The sequence below is a fragment of the Bacillus rossius genome, chromosome 18, assembly GCF_032445375.1.
Source record: "Bacillus rossius redtenbacheri isolate Brsri chromosome 18, Brsri_v3, whole genome shotgun sequence".
In the NCBI taxonomy this organism is placed as follows: domain Eukaryota; kingdom Metazoa; phylum Arthropoda; class Insecta; order Phasmatodea; family Bacillidae; genus Bacillus; species Bacillus rossius.
Window position 1 is genome coordinate 20825342 of NC_086345.1, and position 26596 is coordinate 20851937.

A 26596-nucleotide genomic window follows, 5' to 3' on the forward strand; every position below is an offset into this window, starting at 1 on the left:
ATTGTCTCGACCGACGTCCATTCATTGGCTACATGCATCCAATCACAAGAAGAATCGTCTAATTCGACAGCCAATCATAAAAAAATTTCCTATCGAAGTTTCTTGGCTTGTGGAGAAGATTTCACCAACGTTTCGGTCAACCTTGCAGTCGCCATCTTCCCTACCGAGGTTCTTGGAAAAATCTCCTGCCTTTAATTACAGTTTATCCGTAAGAAAAGGTCCCAGATATAAAATATAATAGTATCAACCGTAAACATCGTAGAGCATTGTTTCAAGGTCACAGTTTATAGGTAACTCAAAACAGTTTTAGATTAGCGCATGCGCGAATAGCACTCGGTTGTTTTCTCGCTTGCAGGGTGAAAGAATGGCAGTTTCCCCAATTAGTAAACCTGTAAACTTTATGTCGGATTGGTCGTGATGGTCGAGATGACAGAGATCTTTTTCGCTGACCTCCACGTTCACTTGAAATAACGCCTTACGATTTATCTTTTTACGTGACAACGTCTAATAAATCGATGAACGCCGGCTGCACGCACGAAAAAGTGTCCCGTTACGCTCATTGTACGCTTGCGCCGCATCTATCTCTCTTCCACTCGATTGAAACAACCATCGATTTGACTTTTTCGAGGCACATTAAACTTGGAAACACTCTCATTCGTTTCCTACTTTTCCTATCATCGTCCTATCCTTAACAAATAACACAGATTTGAACAAGTTAAATAGCAAACATGTGTAAAAGTGATAGTTAAAATAATCTCTTCGTTAAAGTAATAATCATATTACATATTTGAATTAATGAGTGCAAATAAAAGTAAATTTATCAATTAAATTGTAGATTTCATTTCACCCCTTCTTTGTATCCATACAAAATAGTGATAATCCAATAAAAATGATTCAATTTTATTAATAAATTATGCAATAATTTCATCAATGTTTTGTTATGACGTTGTCACGTTAAACTATCGTCCGTAAGCTGACTTTACAGATAACAATTTTTTTTTCTTTAGTGATTTATAAAAGATTGTATCTACGTTCCGAGGCTACCTAATGATTTGCCAAAGTTGAGACACAGAATTGAAGAGGCTATTGCTTCCATTACCCCAGACTAGTTAAATAAACAGTGGGGAGAGTTGAACTTAAGGTTGAATGCGTGCCGTATGACTTTAAGTGCTCATACTGAACATTTTTAAGCAAAACTAGTTTTGTTTACCTTCAATTCGATGCATTGTTTGTTGTAAATAGTTAAAATTAAACTGTTATAATATACCAATGAACCTGGGACAATCTTTTATGGACAAATTGCACTCTTGTTTGAGACTGGAGTGTTTCCTGATTACCAGCAGCTGTGGGCCAATCAGAGCATTTATTTCTTCTGGTTTTGCTGGTGGTTTTGGCTTATTGGAGCTAGGTCTCTGTGATTTGCTGGGGCTGCTGTTCAATCAGTAGCCTCTTCTCTTCTGGTTAGCTGGATTGTCTGGACAATCAGAGGCGATGTGTCTTTTTTTTTAATTGCAAATCTTGGTTTTGAGGATTTTTTGAAAAGTGCTTCCCATAGTCTGCTTGATTTGTATTGATTCTCCATAGTTGTTTGTTTTTTTTATTAGTTCCAGTGAGTGCCAATAAAAATATGCTCCCTTTTATTGGCTCTGGAGACACAATGTGTGGTATCTCGCAGGCTGTAAGTTAGTCGATTACTAGAGACTGGAAAAATTCGCGAGTTCAATGACCTTCAGGATAGACTCCATGATCCTCTGCCTAGTTGGACAAACGGCGCCCGTTCATTGGGTACTGAATTTTGAGGCGTCTCAAGAGGGTTACTTGTGATTGGATACTTTATTGACTGATGTTCTCTGATTGGCCAAGAGTCCTGCATGTTAACAGTGGAACAAATAGCAGAAGCAGCACAACGGTATAATTATTTGAATTTTAGCATATCACGAAATGAACCCGCGAATTTGTCCAATCTCTATCGATTAAAAGTTGTTAATATTGACAAAACCTAGTGTCGTAAAGCCATGACACAGCCATACCCAGTGTTGTTTTGTGTCGTAACAACTGTATTGATGGTTGATAAACGTCCGCTAGAATGCGTTGAAACCAGTTTCTAGCCTAGATTGCCATTCCCCCCCCCCCCTTATTGTTTATTCGGTTTGGACACGTTCTGGAATACGGGTCCGCGGGTTAGGTTACGGTTGTGTCCAAAAAAGGCATTGCTTATTCGCTACCTTAACCCGAACGTCTTGGAATACCACCCTTAGTGAATATCCATTGAAAACTATTTGTGGTAGAACAAAGAAAATGCAAGGAAAGAACCACGTTAAAATTTTAGAATAAGTGCCATTTAAAAAAAGATAGAAAATAGAAAAAAATATTGGGCGTGGCTGTGTCATGGACACGGCCGTGTGTTGTACGTGAATATACTTGTACGCAACAGATAATAGTTTCCATACAAAATATAAAATACATACGTATGTTTTTGTTTTTTTTAACACCATATGTATTCAGTGTAAATATTTTACACTAATGTTTTATATATGCAATCGATAGATTTTGACCAGACCTGACGATTGAAACTCAAACGAACGTCGTAGCTTCTCCGAGTCAAAAGTTATACTAAATGGAAAACTCGAAACGCAGAAAAATGACCTCAAAATGGCAGCGCTTCCACCTCCACCGCGTGCGATGCGTCACAGTCCTCACTTAGCGTGACGAATTCTTTGATCCTTTAGCTATCCAGTGGTGTAATTAAAATTTGGATGGAGATGATAGATATGCAGCTGCAACACCAAACTGTATCCCTCGATTTTGTTATCATTCGTTTTTTTTTAATTGACTCCCACTATGGAAGCAATTTTAATAAACGTATTCACGTCACAAAATGAAACTTTAGGTTATTTCTTAATTGTGTTCGTTGAAGCGCGAACAAACTTTAATTGCGTTTCCTTTACCTAACTTGAAGGTTTCTGTGCAAAGCATCTTGAAACGTTTCTTCCACCCTCTCTCTTTCACATAGTCGCTCCCGAACACTCGCCCTAATTGCACTACCAGTGCACGTAACGGCTCTTAGAACTACCTCCGCAGCTGGTAACTGTTACACGTTGCACGCCAAAACAACAACTACAAAAAAAAACTGTTGCAAGTCGCCATGACCGTGTGCGCTTAAGTGCTGCGCGGGAGAAACATTTTTTTTTTGTAGGGTTGTGAACAAGAACATTTTGTCTGCACTCCCAGCAAGGTGAGTCAGGGCTGGATTTAGGGGAGGGCAACCGGGGCGAAAGCCCCGGGGCCTCCACAAACGGAGGGCCCCCACAATAGAGACTTCGGAAAAATATCTTTCAAATTCCGACAAGTAAACACTAGTAAACATCTTTTCTTTTGATATTCTTTCTTCGCTGTTTTACCTTTACCTACAGTACTTTGTACATACATGATTATATTATTGTTAAATATTAACATAAATATTCATTAACACTAAAATTCAATTCCATATAATTCTTGTCTCCGATTATATTTATGTATGTTTTTTTTTAAATACTAAGATCATCTACTTGATTTCACAATAAATTATTTATTGGAAAACTCGACTGAAAAAAATTGTTCATTTTATTTGTAAAATAAATTTGGGGCCAGGGGGCCTCCGCTCCTCTGTTGCCCCGAGGCCTCCAGACCTCTGAATCCGGCCCTGCGGTGAGTGGAAGGTTTTTACCTTCCGTTGACGACGGGCGAGGATAAATCAAATACTGGGTTGTCAACGAATTCAACGTCAAGACGAGAACAGTTAGGTAGCACCTATCATGAAGTTCATGCTGCAAATTTACGTAGAATGCGAAACTCAGACACGAAATTTAACGTGCAATTCTTTGAAATAATTGCCGAGCGTTATAAATAAAATATTCTCTTTTCAAAATAATTGTTTGTCTGTAAAGTCGGTTTACAGACGATAGTTTAACGTGACAACTTTATAAAAAAACATTGATGAAATGAACGCATAATTTTATGAATAAAATTGAATCAATTTTTATTGAATTATCACTATTTTGTATGGATACAAAGAAGGAGTGAAATGAAATGTACAATTTAATTAATAAATTTACTTTTATTTGCACTCATTAATTCAAATATGTTTAGAATATTACTTTAACGAAGATATTATTTTAACTATAACTTTTATACATGTTTGCTATTTAACTTCTTCCAATCTGTGTTATTCTGTTAAGGATAGGACGATGATAGGAAAAGTAGGAAACGAATGGGAGTGTTTCAAGTTCAATGTGCCTCGAAAAAGTCAAATCGATGGTTGTTCCAATCGAGTGGAAGAGAGATAGATGCGTCGCAAGCGTACAATGAGCGTAACGGGACAATGAGCGTAACGGGACAATGTGCGTAACGGGACAATGAGTCATCCTTTTACGTGCGTGCAGCCGGCGTTCATCGATTTATTAGAAGTCACGTCAAAAATTTCTGGATGCAAATCTCACACGTACTTTCTGCGCCCACCGCTATAATTCGCTGTCTGAATAGTAAACGTTGCCTGCGACCGTCGAACGCAGATAGCAGCAGGTGATAACCGGAAATTTTTAACTACTAGAAACGACTCCGATAAAACCCCGGGGTTTTTGCCCTGACTTTTGACGAATGAATTTATTAAAATTTGTTAAATTTCACTAAATACTGCTTTAAATGTTCCAAATATGTTTGAAGTCAAACTTCTAAGGCATTACTAAAATATTTACCTGAAACATTTTAAAACTCATATTATTTCACTAAAATAGTTTTGTATATTTTTTTTGCTTCAAAAATTGAAACCAGTTTGTAAATAATTACTTCAAACAAACCTTAATCTTATTGAGCTGTTTCATGATTCAACATCACTATATAATATTATTATATAATTTTATTAAAAAGTGTAAAAAAAATCCCGTGTTGAGATTTTAACCACATCCCTTGAGATTAAAGAGCTTTCTGTCTACCACTGTGCAACCGAGCCGTGAACATATTGCAAGGAGAATATCATTATACTGTAATGCAAGACAAACCCCAATTATTAAAAAAAAAAATTTATATCTCTATTCTTTAATTGTATACTATTTTTAAATTAAATTTTTATAACTTTAAATCAATCTTAAGTGCATCCTCTGTTTCTTTTGCTGCACAGCGAGCTATATACAGTTGATGAAACACTGTAAGGGTTAAGGCAGTGTGTTGTATGTATATATTTAATTTTTTTTAGTTTTGAACTCACTGTTTTTATAATTACTGTCATTAAAATAATTAATTTTAATTTTACCTCACAAACACAGAAGGAAAAAAAAAGCAATTGTATTATTATATATTTTTAAGTCAATCGTTAGTAGTATATTTTAATATATTTTTTTGTTTTAAAATGTTTGTAGTATTTTTCTGTTTTTACCTCCTAAAATAATTTTTTATCAGACAGCAGCTCTGTTATGTATGATATGCCAAGTTGTTATCTATTGTGCTATGATAAAAATAATGATTAGGTATTTCCCTATCAGCATTTTTTGCAGTGAACGATGACAGAATGTAATGGTTGAATTTTAAAAGAATTAAACAAAGTCTTGGATTTAAAGGCAAATGAGAAATAAATCGCCCGGCTGACTTCCGTCAAAGAGCGGAATCTTTTATCACCGCGCAGCCAAGATTGCCGGGAATGCCATCAAAAGCATTCCGCTCGAGGCGAGGCAGTTGGTACCACTGAGTCCCCTCACACGGGTGTAGCGCAATAAAGCTTTGCAGCGTGGAAAATGTGACCTTATTTCGCTGTGAGTTATTAGCTTTGAGACTTGCGTCGTAAATTTCCCCCTCCACCCACCCTTGAACACTTCACTTGCCCCCCTCCCCCCCCCCCCCCCAACCAAACCTTCACCAGGGAAACGAATCATAAAAATTGGAACGAGGAGCTTATTTCAACACCAGCTTTCGTCACTTCCCGTACTCATGTCATCTGGCCGGTCGAGATACAACATGAGCGTCGCATTAAAATTGCAATATTTTTTTTTCTCCCTAATCTTTACTTCGTCCGAAGCATTTACAGTTAGTTCCAGGTCACATGACGTGAAATGTTTATCAGAAAATAAAAAATAAAAATGTTTCTTCGTAAAAATTTGTTCCAATTTTTTTTACACATAAACTTATATATTTTTTGCAGTTGGAAGTAAATAAAAATGATGTTAATTATATATACATATTATTTTCTATGAAAAAATTAAAAATTCTGTGTTTCTTCATTTAAACTAAAGGGTTTTTTGTAAGTAAAAAAATTAGTTCATAAAATATTATTTTTTGAATAACCTAACTTTATTTCTATTTAAAAAAAATTGTATGTTGTAAAATTATCTGTCCGGTCTATTTTCCATAAGTTATTATAAAAAATATGTGCAGTTTTTATAAAAATAAATGCCTTGTTCGAAGTGCGTTCGATGCGATCGTGTAGGACACATGAGCGCATCTGCTTCAATTTTTCCTTTATTCTTTTATGAATTGCAAGCCGCGTAACCCATAATTTACCGGTTCAATTTCCGTTCTGTCGTAAAGCGTTCTGATCCACTCAACCCTCTGTGTATCTTCACCGCTATGAATTTACCTGAAAATCGCTTTATCATGACGGTAATGTAGGGTGAAAAATAAAATATTTTAAAAATTACTTGTAAAAATTATTTACTATTATATTTTTTTTAATATACCATGGTTTTTAAAACTGATTAAAAGTATAAAATAATTTATGTTAGCCCAATACAGATTTATAACCCCATACAGATTCCTAACCCTATATATATAGTACTGAAAAATTGGTGATTGTGAATTTTTGATACCTATGACAATACTTGTAAGATTTTAAAAAATGAAAAAAAAAATGTGTTGCATGCATTATTGATACATGAATAGTCCACCTAAGTCACTAACAATTTTGTTACACTGCAAATGATTTGTTAGTTTTCTGAATGACAGCTACTCTCTACACTCCTCACTATTGCATGCGCCCAAAGTTTTTTCTTTTCAACAGTATTTAAAAATTCACAATCACAAATTTTCAGGCCAATCTGTATGGTTCTAGGAGATTTTTTATTATACTTTTTATTCCGCTTTAAAATAGTGTTGTATTAATTTTTCTCATTTAAACAATTATAGTCTTCTTTTAAGTCTTGTGTGTGCCAGTTATTTTTGCATTGTCATCCAGTTATGAGCAATGTTTAAAATTAGAAGTTTCTGGCTCATCGTTAAGTTAGTATAAAATCGATTGCCAAATTTATACCGAACATACAAACAATCAGACAGACAAGAAAGCGAAATAATTTTTAAAAAAAGGTGATGAAATATACATTATTTTCTGTAAATGCATGTGACTTATCCTTATTTTAGAACCATACCCATTAACTTTAGAAGTGAAATTACGGGAACTGGTAGGCCTACAACAATTACATTAGTATAGGTATTATTTGTCTGTTTAATATGCATATATAATAGCTCTTGATATAAATTTTTAATTTAAATATATACCCAAACTATTTTCTTGTTATTAATTGAGTGCCCGAATAAAAAATTATTTAAAAGCATTTAGTGGTTTTGTATGTTCATTATTCTCAAGCAGTGTCTTACCTATTGCTTGAAATTCTTCGAACAACTGTTTATTTTTATGGAACAATAAATTTAACTAATTTTCATAGCCGTTGAAGATACATTTTCGTAATGAAATGGCTCTTACGTATCCAGTATTTTTTTCTAAATTTTTGAAATTGTTTAAGTGGTAAACACGTAACAGAGTAACAAACTTTACAACATCTAAAAATTCACAACTTTTTTATTAGTAGAATTTTAAACGAAAAATTAAAAGCAACAAGATGCATGCTCGCTCCACAAAGTAGCTTAGTGGTACTTTGCGATAAAAAAAAACAACATTTGCGTCCTAAAAAAAATGTCGCATGCAACGTCAGAGGTGAAATTTAATGCGCAAGTGAAAATGTGCATAGATCGTGATCCATCGATTTGCACAAAACGTGGTTCTAAAGATCATTTAAATTCTGCACTGAAAAGTAAAAGCATCAGGTCAAGGATCTTGCTTCCCAAGCTAGCGATAGTAGACAGCCCAGAGGAATCTTTAACGCTCTGTCGTAGCTGGTTGAGTAAAGCATGCGCGGACAATAGAAGACCAGTAAAGTCTAGCCGAGTAACACGTGCGCGCACAGTAGTCGACCCGGCAAAGTCTGGAATGTCCTTCCAAGGCTGGCCGAGTAACACGTGCGCGCACAGTAGTCGACCCGGCAAAGTCTGGAATGTTCTTTCAAAGCAGACCGAGTAACACGTGCGCGCACAGTAGTCGACCCGGCAAAGTCTGGAATGTTCTTCCAAGCCTGGCCGAGTAACACGTGCGCACACAGTAGTCGACCCGTCAAAGTCTAGAACGATCTTCCAAACCTGGCCGAGTAACACGTGCGCGCACAGTAGTCGACCCCGGGTAAGGCCTGGAACATTTAGGCCAGTTTTGGTAGACCAGAAAAGGTGCTCGGCACAGTAGATGGGAACTCAACGAAGGGACGGTCTGGTTTGTTTGCCATCTGGTGCGTTCTGCTGCCGGGGCGTATTGCCGCATGGCCGCGTTCCAATTACCGACCCAGGGGCTGTTCGGGGATTCCTGCGCGTGTAGGCGGAGGTTGGAAAAGCGAGGGTTTTTTTTTTGGTCGGGAAAATGGGTGCGGAAGGGTTGTAGGGGGTAGGAGAGAGTGAAACACTTCACCCAGGGTAGCTCGCGCGATGGAAATGAGCCGGAGGTTTACGGCCGGGTGGATCACGGGGACTCCTTCAACGCCCTCGGCCGGAGTGTTTGCTCAGGAGCCAGTGTGCGAGGGATGTGGAACTCCGCCCGTGGCGAACCCGACTTATCAAATTAAGTGGAAAGGGGGATTTTCGCTCTCTCCTCCTCCTCCACCCCCCCTCCCCCCAATCCGGGTCCACCGTCGATTCTGCCGTCGGCTGGGAGAGGAGTTGAGTTTCGGACCGGCTTCCCCGTGCTGATTCTCATATTTGCACGCAATTTTTTTTTGTTCTAGGGTTCTTCGCGCGGAATATTCCGCAAGCAAAACATTTCATTGAACGAATGATCACATTGTTCCTTCCGTTTTCTTATATTCAGTCGAGAAATATTTGTAGTAATCTGAAATATGCCAAAATAAACCAATGGTTGTATAACTTGACTTAATGTTGGGAATACTTAAAACGATCGTGAATTTCGGACTTTTTTAGTTCAATTGAAAACACCTGAAAAAGAACTCCGATATTTCAACCTTTATATTTGAATTTCATATTTTTGAACTACAAACGAAAGGGATTTGTAATAAAATAGTTTTCTGGTTTATTTAAAAGTGATAAAAAATACTTAGTGAAAATAAATTGCTAATAAAAACACTGGTTTTATTTTATAAATTTTAATGTCACTTTTATCAATAAAAATCTTCTTCAAATTATAATAAACGATTACTTTCCCGTTAGCATACTTCATTTGTTTATAGTTACTTAAGAATGTATATTTAAACCTCGATATTTTTAGTCCAAATAAAAACATAAAAAAATTAAAAGTGCTCATTCATTTTACACTGAAATATTTTTTCTTATAAATGTTTACTGTTTCTATTTATAAGTTATTGTTTAATTGGATTCGTTTCACTGTTTGCCAGCTGTTTCGACATTTAGTAGGAGACATTTGAAGTAAAACATGATTTTATTTCATTTTCAGGTCTGTTATGGCAAGAGCAGTATATTTATTCAAATCTGTATGACCTTTTTTTACAGCATTCACTAAAAATAATTAAAAGTTATTTAAATAAATATTTAACATTATTGCAAATTTAAGGAGATTAATAATTATTTTCACGCGTGTGTTTCAGGAAATGAACGTGACGTCAGCAATGCGGGCTGATTATTGGAAACTCCCAAGTTACCGAAGAAATAAGAAGAGGTCGGTCGTGTTCGCTGATATCTCTTCATTTCTTGGTCGGTTGTGTAGCAGAAGCTCTCTGTTAAGTATATACTGTCATACTCCAACCGCCAGTGCTGCAAAAATCAACAACCACATTGACAAAAATCCTTGAAAATGTATTTTAATAACAACAAGCATCAACATCTCTTAAGCAGTTCCTTTATAGTTTATTTGGAGCTGATCTAAAACACTTTAAGCTAGGAAATGAAAAATTAACGAAAAAATAAGTCTTTATATTGTCCTGCATAAACTGATTTAATTATCGTGTGAAATAATTTTGAAGTAGATATGTGTTAAACACTAAAGATAATCGGAAATTATATTGCTTTTAAATAATATATTTTAATAATTTTGACTTTTTCAATAACGACTGAAAACGTGTAAATAGAATCTTCCTGAAAATGAAATCAGTTTTTCAATACTTGCTAAAGACAGCTTTTATGAGAGATGCATTCGAGAATGGTGAAACATTTTTATAAAGTGTTCATTTTTTTATATTTTGTACAGTGTAGCGTTCTTAATGAGGTAAAACCACGTAAATGGAAGTTATTAATTTGACGTTATTATACTTGCAAGAAAATTTGCAAGTAGAAAACTCGACTAAGACTTAAAAAGGATGTGCGATAATATAACATACAATGAGTATGTAAATTTTTAGTGCTGTTTTCCTGAATCCCTGAGGAAATGGACTTTTAAATGTTCGTAGATAATATGAAAAAAACACTTCGGAATTTGTAAATAAATGCCGAGATGAAACAGTTGTCGGAGCGCGTGCTGATTGTTCAAGAGTCGGCGTTGCAGTAAACTCTGGTCCGATGATGTCCGCGACGCATCGGAAGGCGCTCTTGGCATTCCTCCTCCTGCAGCAGTGCGTCTTCTGGCGCCTGACGGTCCTCGCTTGTCCGTCCTCGTGCCGGTGCAAGTGGAAGGGAGGCAAGCAGACGGTGGAGTGCATCGACGAGGGTCTGACCACCATCCCGGAGGGCATGGACCACGGCACCCAGGTCCTCGACTTCTCGGGGAACAACCTCCAGATGCTGCCGCGGGAGCGCTTCCAGAGGATGTCCCTGCTGAACCTTCAGAAGATCTACCTGACGCGCTGCCGGCTCAGCCACATCGACCCGCACGCCTTCCGCGGGCTCACCAACCTGGTGGAGCTGGACCTGTCGGAGAACCTTCTGGTCGGCGTCCCCAGCGACACCTTCGCCGAGTACCCGTCCCTCATGAGGCTCGCCGTCAGCGGCAACCCCATCCGGGCCATCAGGTCCGGGTCTTTCGGGCACCTGTCGTCGCTCACCACCCTCGAGCTGAGCGACTGCGAGGTGGAGACCATCGAGGAGGACGCGTTCGCCGGGTTGGACAGCCTGGAGTGGCTCAAGCTGGACGGGAACCGCCTGACCGGGGTCCGGGGAGCGCGCGTGCTTCCCGAGTCCCTGCACGGGATCCACCTGCACAACAACCCCTGGCAGTGCGACTGCCGGCTGCTGGACCTCAGGTCGTGGCTGCTCAGCTACCACGTGCCGCAGGCTGTCGAGCCCAAGTGCGTGGCCCCGGCGAGGCTGGCGGGAGTCGCCATAAAGACCCTGCAGGAGAACGACCTGGCCTGCCTTCCGGACGTCACTCCGACGACCCTCTACCTGGAGATCAGCGAGGGGAAGAACGTCTCCCTGCTGTGCCGTGTTTCGGCCATACCGGAGGCAACCGTATCGTGGTGGTTCCAAGGGCGCGTTCTTCAGAACGACTCCATCGTGGCCCCAGGTCTCCACCTCTACTACTTTGTCGAAGAAGGCGTCGAGGAGAAGAAGAGCGAATTGTTCATTTTCAACACGAACACCGAGGATAACGGAACTTTCGTCTGCGTCGCTGAAAACCCTGCAGGAAAGTCGCACTCGAACTACACCATTCGGATAGTGGTGAAAGAGGAGCCTGTCATCGGTCCCGTGGTTTTTCCTTTCGAGTACATGATAACGATCATTGCAGCGACGACTGTTCTGGGCGCGTTTGTCCTCATCACAATCGCAATATGCATATTCAAATGCCACAGGCAAAGACGACAGAGGAGGAAGAAAGAGCACAGCAAAGTTATCGCTCTGCAGCATCAGCAGCAACAGCATGGCAAGTCCATCGGTGTGGATGTAAGTGGCAACCCGATAACGATGGTGGGAGGTGAGATGTCTAGTCCGCCAAAAGTAAACGGGATTGTCGTTATGGGGGAAAGATACCAAAGCCAGATAATCATGGTATCGGATGGTAGTGGATGTGGGGGAATACCAGTAATAAGAGCAAGTGAAGTACCGTACGGTAGCCCACAGTCTTTGAGGAATTACCATTTGGAGCAGAATCCCGATCTGATCAATGACGCCGAAAGTGGAGGGAAGGATCGCAGGAAAACAAACTCAGCTAGCGACGATGCCGAAGACGGCGAGCGAGAAAACAGCAACCCCAACAGCTACCAAGAAGCCATGGAGAACATCATAGACGACTACGAGACCAAGAACGTCGGGAGAGAGAGCCCCCAGCAGTATCCGATGCACATGTCCACGTTGCCGAGGGGTTCGTCCGCTCGCCGGGACCCGTCCTACCAGCGCCACCACACCGCGGACGTCCATCTTTCCCCGGGGAGGTTCCTGGACGGCGACGGCTACCCCGTAGACTACGGCCTCCCGAAGGTCCCGTCTCTGGTGCCTCTGCCCGCGCCGGCACCTGCCGCTTTCTACCGGACTCTTCCCCACCACCGCCCGTCGAGGCTCGAGAGCGCTGCCACCCCCTGCAGCCGGTACATGAGGGAGACGGAGTTCCTCTCCAGGACGAACCAGTTGCAACCCGATCCCTACCAGCACTACACCCCTCCGGACGTAAGGTACACGGTCGAGGGATACCCTTGCTCCCTTCCTCCGCAGCAGCAGCCACCGGCGTCCGGAGTCTACTCCCTCGAGCCGCACGGGTCTTTCCCCGACGCCTCGTGTCTGCCGTCCCCTCCCGCCGCGTACAAGAGCGAGGGTGCGGTCCCGTCTTCGGCCAGCGTGTCGACCTGCACCAGTCCCCCGAGGGACCAGGCCAACCCTTCTTGGCCGAAGAACTTGAGCGCGCCCGCCCGAAATTGTTCGGGGTCGGGCAGGAGGACCTCCTCATCGCAGGAGACCCTGTCGACGGCGGGCTTCAGCAGCAGCACCAGCGGGGTCAGCCTGCCGTCGACGGCGAGGGTCGGCGAAGCGGAGACCCCCTTGTCCCCGGAGGCCCCCGGGTCCCTGAGGACTGCCGCCGGCGCGGGGAAGATGTCCGGGTCGGCCAGCCAGAGCTCCCTCCAGGCGGCGCTGACCGAGTCCCCCGACGAAGGCTACGAGGGCGAGGCCCTGGAGATTTGACGTCACGTCAGGGAAGGCTACAGGCACGTGGCGGAGGAACTGCGCTGGAAGTTCTCCGACGACGCCAGGGACCCGGACGGGTCCACTCTGGGCACGTCCACTTGAAGAGGACCTGGAACAGTGTCCAGCCGATGGTAAATGTGCGCAGGCTTTCGCGGCCATTGTCTGAAGTTAGCTTGGCTTCTGGGTTGTAGCCGTGTCCTTGGCGAATGATTCACCGACGTTTCGGTCGACATTTAAGTCGCCATCATCATTAGGTAACTGCTCCCTGATGATGGCGACTGCAATGTCGACCGAAACGTCGGTTAATTATCCTCCAAGAACACGGCTACAACCCAGAAGCCAAGCTACATCAGTCTCCAGCCGGTCCACAACATTTAAAGCGTTCCCTGACCACTGGAAAATACAAAATTGGACGTAATTTAGGAAGAGAAAAAAAAATGCGTTCTTATATTTTCTTTCACAGGTTTGTATGTACATTGTTGATTTTTGTACCCAAAAAAAAAATTGTGGAGGAACAGATTGAAGTAACATAATATCTACAAATTTTATATCCTGGTGTGCCCCAAGAATGTTTTAAGTATGTCATGTCTTGTAAGGGGCACTCTAACTTTCCTTTTCATGTGAGATAGTGGACTGGAACAGATTTTAAAACAATTGCTTTATGACACACATTCACGAGGCATTGAGAGTTTTATAGTACATAAAATTTATATCATTTATGTGGTGTTATGTAAGAAAAAACATTGGAAAATGGCAGTGCTACTAATAAAATCCGTTACGAATATCTATCTGTGTGCATGTGTAAGTAATATATTGTATCAGAAATTGCGTGTAAAATACGGACAAATTGTACTATTTTTAAGTAAACAGGGTAACATTGATAAAAAAACCAGTGTTCTGTTAAATTATTTATTTTATTAGAGAAACTATTTATAAAGTTGTCTGTTAAATCTGTTTGAGCTAGCATGTGGTACTTCCTGTCTCAAGGTAAGTCTTTCTGAAAAACTTAATCCTTTACTATTTTACACACACAGCCATAAATAAATTATTGGTTATAAATAACTAGCAATATTTTGTTAAGGATTTTTGGTATTTGAAAAAATATATATAAAAATTTGTATTTTTACATATTAATTAAATCACTATTTTGAATACAGTATGATAATTGAGGTTAAAATATTACTTTGGTTGTTTTAATTCAAAACAATTTTATAAGCCTCAGATTTTTTATTTTGTTTGTTTTGTTATTTATTTATAAAAATACATTATTTACTTTTATTTTCTTTTATTTTCAGGAAAATTGGAGGATACAATGTTTTTTGTTGGAATAAACAACTACCACCAAATACTGAAATAGAACAAAGGTAAACATGACCAATTTTTTTTCAAAAGAATTACTTTGCACAGAAATGTGCATCAACCAAAAATAATAATAGATTTGTAACCGTAATCAATAAATTAATCTTTGTTGTTCATCTGTGAATATTTTAACTAAATTTTTGTTAAATATAAAAATTACCCCCAAAGACGTTCTCCAAACTATATTGAAAGAATATTTGAGATGGTTAAAGTATCCACGATATCTTAAAATTTCCTACCCAAAATAAATTTTATAGAAATTAGTTTGTTTTGTTTTCGCTTGAAATTATTTCTTTTTTAAAATGTACATGACTTAAGTGGGTGATGTGGAAGTTACTGTATATTTTGTAATAATTAAATATGAATAAAATGTATTAAGAAAGTAATATTTATAAAAACATGACTAAGTTAATTTTTAATTTTTTTTTTATTATTCAACATTAACGTGGTAACGAATTACGTTCAGTTAATATTAACATCGAAAGACATTAATCTATACAATGGCCACGTTGATCCCCAAAAAATAACTATTAATCTGCAATACCTGATAAACCTATATAAACTTAGCACCAAATTCTTCTGTTTAAAACCAGAAGCACTCACAACGTTTTAGTTCGAGCTACCTCTCATTGTCTACTGCTGCTAATACTTTTAGCTAGAGCATCACATAGACTTTTGTGAGATCTCAATATTTTTTTTTTTCCCATTTATCACAACAAAAATAACATTGCATATTATAGATAAAAAGTCATTTAATTTTAAGCAAAGTGGTACCTCATTCTTAAAAAAAGTAGTTTTTATTTTTATTTTTTTGTGAATTCTTACTTATTCCGTAAATTATCTCACACCTGCATTTAAGATTGTAAGCAATACATTTTTTTTTTATATTTCTGTGGTTTTATTGCCACAGCTTGTTAATGGGCCTTCCAATATGGCGCCGAGTAAGTTGACATTATGTTGTAAAGAAATAAGAAACGCCTAGAGGGAATATTTGTGACATAAGTATCTGTCGTAATGTGCTAATTTTTTTTAATTTTAATCTCACCGTCAAATTTTATTTTATTAATTTTTTTTACAGCGCGAGACATGACGTACATATTTTTAAAATAGTGTTGCCACTCTCTTTTTTTTAAATTGTGTAGAAATATTAAGTGTAACTGCGTTGTAAAAAAAGTTATCGATCACTCAAATTGAAAATCATAAGGTAATACACATAAAAAAAGAAGAAATCAAGGGGTAAAATCAGCTTACTCTCTGCAGTTTTTCCTAAGAGTATTTCCATTAATTTATCAGTAACATTCAGGAAGCTATTAGAAATGGGTCACATACTTAACTAAATTAAAATTATGTACCCTGCACGAAATTAAATTAGTGCTTTAACCTAAATTTTTGGGTCTGACGTTTGAAAACGTTAGTTTGTAAATATTTTAAAGTATCAAATTATATGTTTTCACGTATGTATCTGGCGAGTACTCAAATTTATTTTTGTATAAGAATTGAATTTTTTTTTACTTTACGCAGTGATCACATATTAACATATTTTTAAAAACCATAACGTAGATTTTACTGGTATTATTATTTCTGTCGAATTCATACATTTTAATTAATTGAATGACTACACACAAGAAACTATATCTAGCAGCAGTCAATATTATCTTTGGCCATGACATTTGCATGATATTCCTTAATGTGGTAAGATTTTGAAAAATTCTCAGTGTATTTATGTCCGAAAAATTGTTTATACAAATACGACGTTTATTCTGGTCCTATTTCTCCCTCTTAAATCGCCGGTATAATATGTTTGAGGCCCCTAGAGATGTATGGAATCATTATATTTATATTTAGTTGTTAAAAAGTGTTCACTCTGTAATGCAAATACTTCAGAGCGTAGTTTTTTCTTCTTTTATCCTTTCAGTTTTTCAGTGAACGGCAATTTAAATTAGTTCCATAAATAAATGCAATTGTTTCGATTTATAATAGTACTAGTTTTGGACTATAAGAATTATCCTGTGAAATTTTTGGCATTTCGGACTGCACTTATCTCCCATCTCTCCTTTCCCTGTATCGAATTTTTGTGTCAAGCCTGTCAACTAAGCGCGCATTGAAATATCGGTCACTAGAGAACACATGAAGAATTATTAACAACCAGTAGCCATTGAAAGGGCCATTATTCTTCTCGGAGCTAATAAACCTCAACTCACTCGTTCTTTTCACCCTTCCATGAAGAACGTCATACTTTGCTGTCATCGGAATAACGAAAGCGCATTTCTGAACGAATTTTTTCCTCCCTCAGACTTCTTTGTTTTGACAGGCAGTGTTTCATATATACTACTTGGAATAGAAATGTATTTTTGTACTCTTGTCAGCGAACTGAAAGATTTACAAAACGAGTTTCACGTGAATGGAAGATTCCGTTGTGTATCTAAAACTAATTATAAAAATGCAGCTTCAAAAAGAAAATTCCTTAGAAATGAATCAAACCAACGTTTTCCTAAACGCATGAGTACACATTTACAGTTAACAGTATCTTTTACAGTAGTGAGTTATAATTTTACTGTATGACACTTGCATTACTGTAAAAATAAAATCAGGACAGTTTTTTCGCTAAGACATTTCATTTTAAAACGTGCTAAATATATTTTACTGGGTGACCCAAAAGTCCAACCCAGCATTTCGGGTGTTAGCTCGCTTCATTTAGAGCCCGGTACAAAGGGAGTGTTTTAACGCGCGTCACTCTAATACCTGGTTGTAGATTAAGGCGCACACTTGCTAATTAGAGTTCAACGGGTGTCGAGGTACCTAAGGCCGTTATTCCGAGTCACAAAAATAAGGGTATATGTATTAAATCTGTGCTTGTTACGTAAATGAGATTAAGTCAAAAATGGTTAAACATGAATTATTATCACAGGCAAGTTTGCGAAATTGATAAGGGAGATTCGAAACATTATTTCAAAACAATGAGTTTCCAAAGTTCTAAAGAAGTTAATAAAGCTAAAGAAAAACTGACTTGAAGAAACCTGATAATTTCCAATCGCGATTTTCTCAAAACTATGATTTGGGACTTAACCCCTTTTACGCAACAAGCACAGAAATATGCCACACCTGTAACCTAACCGTATTACTGGTACACGATAGGACACGTCCAGTCACTTTTTTTTTTTTTTTTTTTTTTTTTGGGAGACGGATATCGCTGTCCTATCCATGACCTAACTGTTGGCCAAAATTCCGCTCATGCGCAGAGCTCACTTTCTCCTTGATTTCGTCCAGATGGCGAAACCGCGTCTGACGCCATTAATTCGTAAGTATATATTCTTTTTTGACGTGACAACGTCTAAAAAATCGATTAACGCCAGCTGCATGCACGAAAAGGTGTCCCGTTACGCACATTTTATATTGCTCTTTGATAATCTGAACCTCCTAGCATTGCGACCGAGTCCGTGGCGTAATTCTGTTTTCATGCATTTCAATGTAACATTTTCATTGCTCTTTGCTAACCCGTTCCTCCTAGCATTGCTGCAGAGTCCGTGGCGCAAATATATTATTTTTGACTGCAATTGGTGTTGGGTAAGCCATTTTCCTTCACATCATCTTTGAAACACTCCCATTCGTTTCCTACTTTTCCTATCATCGTCCTATCCTTAACAGAATAACACAGATTGGAAGAAGTTAAATCGCAAAAATGTATAAAAGTTATAGTAAAAATAATTTCTTCGTTAAAGTAATAAACATATTTGAATTAATGAGTGCAAATAAAAGTAAATTTATCAATTAAATTGTAGATTTCATTTCACTCCTTCTTTGTATCCATACAAAATAGTGATAATTCAATAAAAATTATTCAATTTTATTCATAAAATTATGCAATCATTTCATCAATGTTTTATTATGACGTCACGTTTAACTATCGTCCGTTAAACCTACTTTACAGACAACCAATTTTTTTACACTTTACTGACCATAACAAGAAATAATCGCAACTTAAAATTACTCGAGAAAATTATAAATGCGGTAATATTTTTCTGCTGTATTGTTACCGTAAAAATTGTATCGATGATTGCGAAACGTCCGCTACTATGTGTTTGAAACCAGTTTCTAGCCTCGCGCAGGGCACCGTTTATTAAAACTGTTTGCCGATCTATTACCTTAACTGGAATTCGGTTTGGAATCGTTCTGGAACACGGCCGGCGAGTTTGTTTACAGTGTTGTGTCCCAACTATAAGGCAGTGCTTATTCACCACCTTGCCCAGAATGTATTGGAATACCGCCCCTAGTGCCCAGTACGACTGTTCATAGGGGACAAACCTGCTACCTTGGAGGAGACTAGTCATTTCGATGGAGTTGAAAAGAGACCTATACTGTGGGATATGGAATGCTCGGAGCACATTTGAAGAAGTCATGTTGGGTGTAGAGGTGGTTGAGATATTTGGAAGTGCAGACTCTAAAGAAAAAAAAAAATGGTAAGTTGTATGAATTTCATTTCGTAGTACATTTTTAATAGATAATTTTTAAAAAAATGAAAAATATTATGTTTTAACACTGTCGAATAACTCAGTAAATGTGTAAGTGTGCAACGAGGCAAGTATGCACGTATTTAAGTTTATAGCTGGTCATATATTTACATAATTAACACAAATGCAAATTATTTTATCTTGCCACGATACTTTCTTTCGTTCAAAAAGTAATCTGGTAATTTATCTGGCACTGTCTTAGCAGACGTACTGCCCAGAGGTGTAGGCTATGTCTATTTTCAATTCTTCTCTCTTGTGTTTCATTTGGCATGTATCCGTGTCTATACCCGTTCCGCAATCGTGCCGTATGTTAATCTCTCTCTGATAAAAGAATGAAACGAATAACGAAAATACAGGGAGGGGGGAAACTCGAGGCTTTACGCTTCAAAGCGCGTAATATAGGGTGTCCATAAAAGAATTACCCAGTTTCAATAGTATATCATAACATTTAGTTTGGACTATTTAAAACAAAAAAAAATAATCATATTAAAGGTAAACTAACCTAGTTTTATGTGCACCCTTAGTTATACGGAATTTTTACGATACGCGTACACCATGCAACAAAATTTTCACAGGCTGCACACAATCAAAAATACAAATGTGCTTTTAAATATAAAACTTTGGTGAATCATATTGAATACTGGTCCATATAATTTTTAAAATATATTCATTTATTTAGAACATAAGTGATAAAAATTGTGTTTATGTAAGTTATATGTTACCGTAGGTATAATTTATTTGCATTATAAATTAGAATAAACATTGAACATGTTTATTGATTTGCATTATAAATTAAAATTCATCTTGATTATTTTGTAAGATTTAAATCATTATTTTTATGCACGTTTTTAAATTAATGTTGAATACTTAATGTTAAAATAAATTTTCAAATTATTTTTTTTGACGTGACGTCTTATAAATCTATGAACGCCGGCTGCACGCACGAAACATTGTCACGTTCCGCCCGAGCCTAGCGTGCAAGAACCGGCCAACCACCGTGCGAGAAAATCTTCTGTAATATCAAACGGGTTAAAGGCGGGGCTTTTTTTTAACTAATTGTTCGTGATTATATTTAAACAAATTATTTAAATTAAGCAAAAAAAACTGTTAATAATATTTGAAAATTAAAAAAAAAGTATGCAATTTTTCATCAATGTTTTCTTATGACATTATCACGTAAAATTATCGTCCGCAAACCGACTTTACAAACAACCCCCTTTTTTTTTATTAAAGTGGGGAGAAGGGATTAAACTCCTTCCCCCACCCCACCCTCCCCGAATTCCCATCGACAGCCAAACCAACTTCTTTTTTTTGCGTATACCTCCTGACCCTTGCCTGCGACGACCCCCTGAAAACAACGACGGCTTGTCTTCTGTCCCGAGGTCGACGCTGCGAACTATCGCAACGACACGGCGACCGATACCGGGCCGCGTGTACACGCGCGGAAGCCACTGTAATTAATCCTGTCGCAGTGAATCACAGCTGGGACAACGGTGCCAGACGGTACGATAAGGGGGGAAGGGGGGTTTGTGTGTGTCGGAGACCACCCCTCCACCCCCCCACCACTACCCATCCTCAAGGGCAGGAAAACAACGTGAGCGTCAGGTTGATTTAGGTGAAACTTCCGCCCGTGGTGGCGTGGGGTTGGGTGGGGGGGGGGGGGGGGGTGGAGTGTTTCTGAGAGTTCCTTCCCTACGAGAGGGGCTTAACAACACCTGAGGCTGATAAGGGAAACCCTCAGGGGTTCACACCCGTTCGTTTCCAAAGCTTGTGTCATCAGCGTTCGTGCATGTTCGGATTTGTTTAACGTGAATACGTCTTTAAAATAATTGCTTCCGTAGTGGGAGGGTATTTAAAAAAAAACGAACTTTAATTTCATTTTAGTTTGTCCAGTAAATACAGTATATATGTTTTGCACATCACCGTATTGGACATGTCTATACAATTATTTTACAATTTATTTACAACAAAATAATTAATTTTCACACTATAAAAACAAATTACAAATTGACATTATAAATAACAATTTTATAACATATTTTTAAAATAACACAAGAGTACTAATATTTAAAACACATTTACCTAAAAAATTATAAAATAATCATCTTATAATCTATGTAAATTTACTGATTTAATGATAACTAAATCGGGGGATACATGTTTTGGTGTTGCAGCTACATATCTAATCATCTCCATCCTAAATTTAATCACACCACTGGATAGCTAAAGGATCAGAAATATTCGTTACGCTAAATGAGGGACTGTGACGCATCGCACACGGTGGAGGGGGGAAGCGCCGCCATTTTGAGGTCATTTTGCTGCGTTTCCAGATTTCCATTTAGTATAACTTTTGACTCGGAGAAGCTACGACGTTCGTTTAGGTTTCAATCGTCATCGTCCGTTAAAATCTATCGATTGCATGTATAAAACACTAGTGTAAAATAGTTACAGTAAATATATATGGTGTTAAAATAAAATATAATTATAATCAAAAATATATAATATAATATACGCGACTTCTAGGTGTTCAAACATGTTTATAACATACATAAAGTAGAGTATATGATATTTTGTATATAAAATATTACCTGTTACGTACACGTATTCACGTACAACACACAGCCGTGTCCATGTCACAGCCACACCCCATTTTTTTTTCTTTAGTGTAACTTTTTACCGCTCAGTGCACGGTCGTTCGGTGGGAGTGATTTTGTGGACGGAACAGAACGGAAACGTGTAACCAAAGGTGCTGTGTCATCTGTGAACCAAAAGTTCTGGAAACAAACCTCTTCAGGTTTCATGAAAGCTGTTTTCATTGTATAATTTGAAATTTCGCTTTGCGAATCGAATGATTATGATATTCGACTTAGCTACTAAAAATATATCCTCTGTTTTATACTTTCTTCGAAACATTCGGCTTTCAATAGCACATTTCTCGGGAAATTATTCGTTTTCCCGTCCCATTTCAATACGTATGACGGTCAAAAAAAAATGTTTTTTGATAAGTTGAAAAATGTAGTTGAAAATTTAGCCAGTAGTTGAAAAATGAAGCTGGGAAGCCATAAAACAGGACGGAGATGTTATTTCACAGTTTTGGAAAAAATATTTTCGATCATATTTCATTTTCATCAGCACACAGTGTTTTATTGGCACCATTCGGACCACATGTGTGTCATGAATCAGGCAAATTTTCATTCCTTTTTTTTAAAGGAAAAGTGTTGTTAGTGTGGCAGTTACTAGGAGGATATATATATATATATATATATATATATATATGCCTATATATATATACACACATACATACACATACACTGCCGTTTTAAATAGTAACTGCACTTAATGAAATTCGAATATCTTTCAAATTTAAACGAGACATTCACATTTCTAAGAGCATCGTTTGTAATGATGTGAATAAATTAAGTTACGGGTGGATTTTAACATTTTCCTTTTTCTCACATTCACATGATTACTAAACAATTTTTCATAAAAAAATACATGCGAACAATTAAATATTACAAGACTTCTGCTATCAAGTTCCCAAGTGTAGTCTAAATGTTGATTATAGTTAAATTCTTGAATTTATAATTCTTTTTTAATATAGCAATAAATGATTTTGATTGTACAAATAAATAGAGATTAAGGTCATTTAGTGAGTTTTTTAATTTATTAAAATAAATATAATTTTAACATCATAATTTTTTGTTATAGTTGTATGGAATAAATATATATTTTGTATTTTTTAATTGCGATAGTGGAAACTTTTGACAGAATTTAATAGGGTTACCACTGAGAGAAATAGCTGAATGCTCAACAAAATATTTTTTTTAATATAGACGACTCTATTTTGATGTTAAAAAGATAACAATTATTTTTAAAAAATGTGCAGGTTCCTACATTTACTCTGAAGACAATTTATATGAGATTTCTTGTTTTCCCTAGCTAACAAAACAAATTATTAATACACTTTTGTAACTAACATTTTAATCAATTTTCCTGTGTGTTTTCCGGGTGTTGAAGGCACCTTTTTCAATTCCCTGAGTATTTCCTATTTTCCAGATTTTCCCTGTCTGTGGGAACCTTGTTTTTGGTAAAGAAACGAAACAATTTTTAATAGCCAGCTTTGTAATGTCATAAAATGATAAAATCCGAACGGCACATTATCTTTTTTTTAATTTCAAGTGCGATTTTCTTCACGAACAGAGAGTTTGGCTCTTGGAAAGAGGGAGGGGGGGAAAAAAACTTGAAATCAATATGCGCCTTCAAACAGAATACGAAATTTTTCGCAATTACTGCAGGCGAAGCATTCGCACACGTTGCCGTGTTATCGAATGAACAAGGACCATAAACATACATTTTGCGAGCGTCAACGTGTTGGCGCATTTAGCGAGACGCATAAAGGGGATTGGCAGGAGTAGGAGGTGGCGAGAAGTGTATCTGGATTTGTCGAATGGAGCCTTTGTATTCAGGAGGTGCTTTGTGGCTGGTCTGGAAGGTTTTGACCGTGTGTAGCAGTTACTGCGAAGCTACAGTTTGACAGTGCGTACTGAATCGATTCAGCGGTTAGCGACAAGTGATAATCCATACACACTCAACGTGCAAGCAAGCTACACCTTTTTTTTGACGTGAATAGGTCTTTAAAATTGCTTCCATAGTGGGAGGCAATTCAAAAAAACGAATGTCAACAAAATCGGGGGATACAGTTTGGTGTTGCAGCTACATATCTATCTTCTCCACCCAAAATTTAATCACACCACTGGATAGCTAAAGGATCAAAAAACTCTTTACGTCAAGTGAGGACTGTGACGCATCGCGCTTGGTGGAGGGGGAAACGCCGCCATTTTGAGGTCATTTTGCTGCGTTTCGAGATTTCCATTTAGTATAACTTTCGACTCGGAGAAGCTACGACGTTCGTTTGAGTTTCAATCGTCAACTCTCATCAAAATCTATCGATTGCATTATATAAAACATTAATGTAAAATAGTTATAGTGAATATGTATGGTGTTAAAATAAAAAAAATAGCGTATTTTATATTTTGTATAGAAAATATTACCTGTTACGTACACGTATTCACGTACAACACACGGCAGTGTCCATGACACAGCCACACCCCGTTTTTTTTATATATATATTCGACCCTAAAGCCGGCATAACGGGGGAACGTTAGTTTTTATAGCTTTAAATCTTATATACAAGCAAATTAAGATTGAGGTAAAATAAACTGATCATGAATAAGGTAAACATTATGATTTAGTATTAGTTTTAACCTTTGCCATTTTTTCTATATTCGACGTAAAAGGGATGAATAGGTAGTTGATTTATTTTATTGAAAAAAATCGTATTTCTGAAGCTAATCAAGAGGGATATAAATGATGTATTATTTACAGACATCCGACATCTACCAATTTTTTCTTATAACAAGCTGAAATTCTACTTTTTAATAGGTGAAATTTTGAAATTAGCGTTTTAACATAAAAAAAATTATGTATTCTGGTCAAATCGATTTTAATTTAATAATAGGAAATGTTTAATAAACATTCCTTAACATGCCTTCTCTGTGTCAAGTCCCTTCTGAAGTTGTAACATGGGTTAATAATATTATTGGCAAAATTAAACTCAACATAAATATAAGCGGTTGAAAGAATATTTTATGCGCTGAGGGGAAACGCATAGCCTAACACCAGCTTAAGAAAGAACATGCGAATTTTTCGTTTTAGTATTAACTAGCCCCTAGCACCAGTTGTTTACTGTGTTGAAGTATTGGTTAGACATATTTGAAAGGTATTTCAAGTAAAATTCAAACTTTGGAGGCTCAATATTCTTACGAATTCATTAAAATAGATTTTTATACTCGACTATATACTCTGGTGCTATACCAATCCATGTTTGTTTGATCTATTACGTTACAATATTCGGCTGTGAAAGTCTGCATTTAAGCTGCAGCACCTGCAAAAAAAAATTATTTGTCTCCTGATCTCGAAAAGATTGTGAATTTTTCCTGACTAATTTACATTCCAGGTGTATAAGATTTCATATTGGAAATATTTCTAGCTCATAGCGACGTCAAATGAAGGTTTTAATACCATTATAATATAAACTTGAAACATTTTATATTTAAAAGAGCGTATGATAGAGCAAGGTGGTGTTTGAAGAAGTTGACAAATTTTAATTGTATAGAGCCTAAAAACCGCAAGTTTTAAGGAGCAGTTGTTAGTTTTTGTGAAAAATTAATTACTGTCTAATCAATTTGATACTAACAAACATGACATAAATTACAAAAATTCTCAATAGCTGGCCTACACAGCCACACCAAATTAGATGTAATTAGATGTTAACGCACAGTGTTGAAAAAAAAGCTTTTATTTATTAAATATATATAAAATTCAGTAGCGTTTTAAAATACAAAAAAAAATTATATATTGATTCAACTTATTATAAGAATAAAAAATTCATGTTATTATCGTTAATTACAAATCAAAGTGGATACAAATCTGTTGTTTCCTATTAGATTACCTCGAAATGTAATAGCTGTAAAAAAAACATTTTTTTTAACAACGAGCCCAGTGTGTAATTTGAAAGGGACAGGGGGCTAGTGTAATATTTCCTCGTTTTTTTTGGGTTTGAAGTCCTGGAGCAAAAAAAAAAAAAAAGAACTGCGCGCAGAGTTGAAACGTTTTTGACTTCAACCAACCAGTGAGGGAGTCCCTTGACACTCCATCTCTAACTCCCGTAGGGTCAGAGGTGAGAGAAAATAAAAAAGGAAAATTTAGTTAGTTTGATGAGGGGGAGGGGGGGGAGAAAGCGTAACCCAGTGTACGGTAGAAAACACGGCGCGTCGATAGGCCAATAAATAATAACTGGAGGGAGAGTAGAGGGATGAACATAGGGGATGAAAGTCGCGGGGGTGGTGGGGGAAAAAACAACCAATAAATATCAAGCTTAAGCCTCTGGAGACGGGTGGAACGAGGAGAGAAAGGTCGTAATATGACACGGTCACGTATATAAGGGACGACCCCACCTGCTAATTCTCCCGTACGTATCAAAGCATATATGATCACAAAAAAAATAAAAAAAATTATAAAAAAATTTAAAACATAAAAAATGGAACAAATGGATTTTCCTCCCCGTATTCGATCAAATAAATTTAATTCATCAGTTGGTGAAGGGGGAAAAAAAGGGGGTGTTACGCGATTTGAAAGCATTTTTATGCACATTCATTTTTTTTTTATTCCCACACGTGGAAAATATTTGATACCGACCCTGTCTGTTAAAAGTATAATTTACATGGCCAAAACAGAAGCAAATGTTTTCAAACAGTTTTTATTTATGAAATTTCCACTCTTTGGTTAAAAAAAAAAAAAATTATTATTTC

At 37.3% G+C, this 26596-nt stretch overlaps 1 protein-coding gene across 5 annotated transcripts in view; it reads left to right on the plus strand.

The window, feature by feature from the left end:
• The window catches only part of LOC134541356 (uncharacterized), a 975422-nt gene that overhangs the window by 780785 nt on the left and 168041 nt on the right, over positions 1–26596 (plus strand). For 3 of the 5 annotated variants that reach the window (XR_010076613.1, XR_010076612.1, XR_010076614.1), the window contains 3 exons: positions 9900–13490; positions 14655–14723; positions 19012–19175. Coding sequence is in view for 1 of the 5 variants with exons in the window: in XM_063384779.1 (XP_063240849.1) it covers positions 10807–13356 (2550 nt within the window). In the remaining 4 variants the exon portion in view is untranslated. Of the gene's footprint in view, positions 1–9899; positions 14249–14654; positions 14724–19011; positions 19176–26596 lie in introns of those variants that run through there. The other 2 variants (XR_010076615.1, XM_063384779.1) reach the window with 2 other exon arrangements.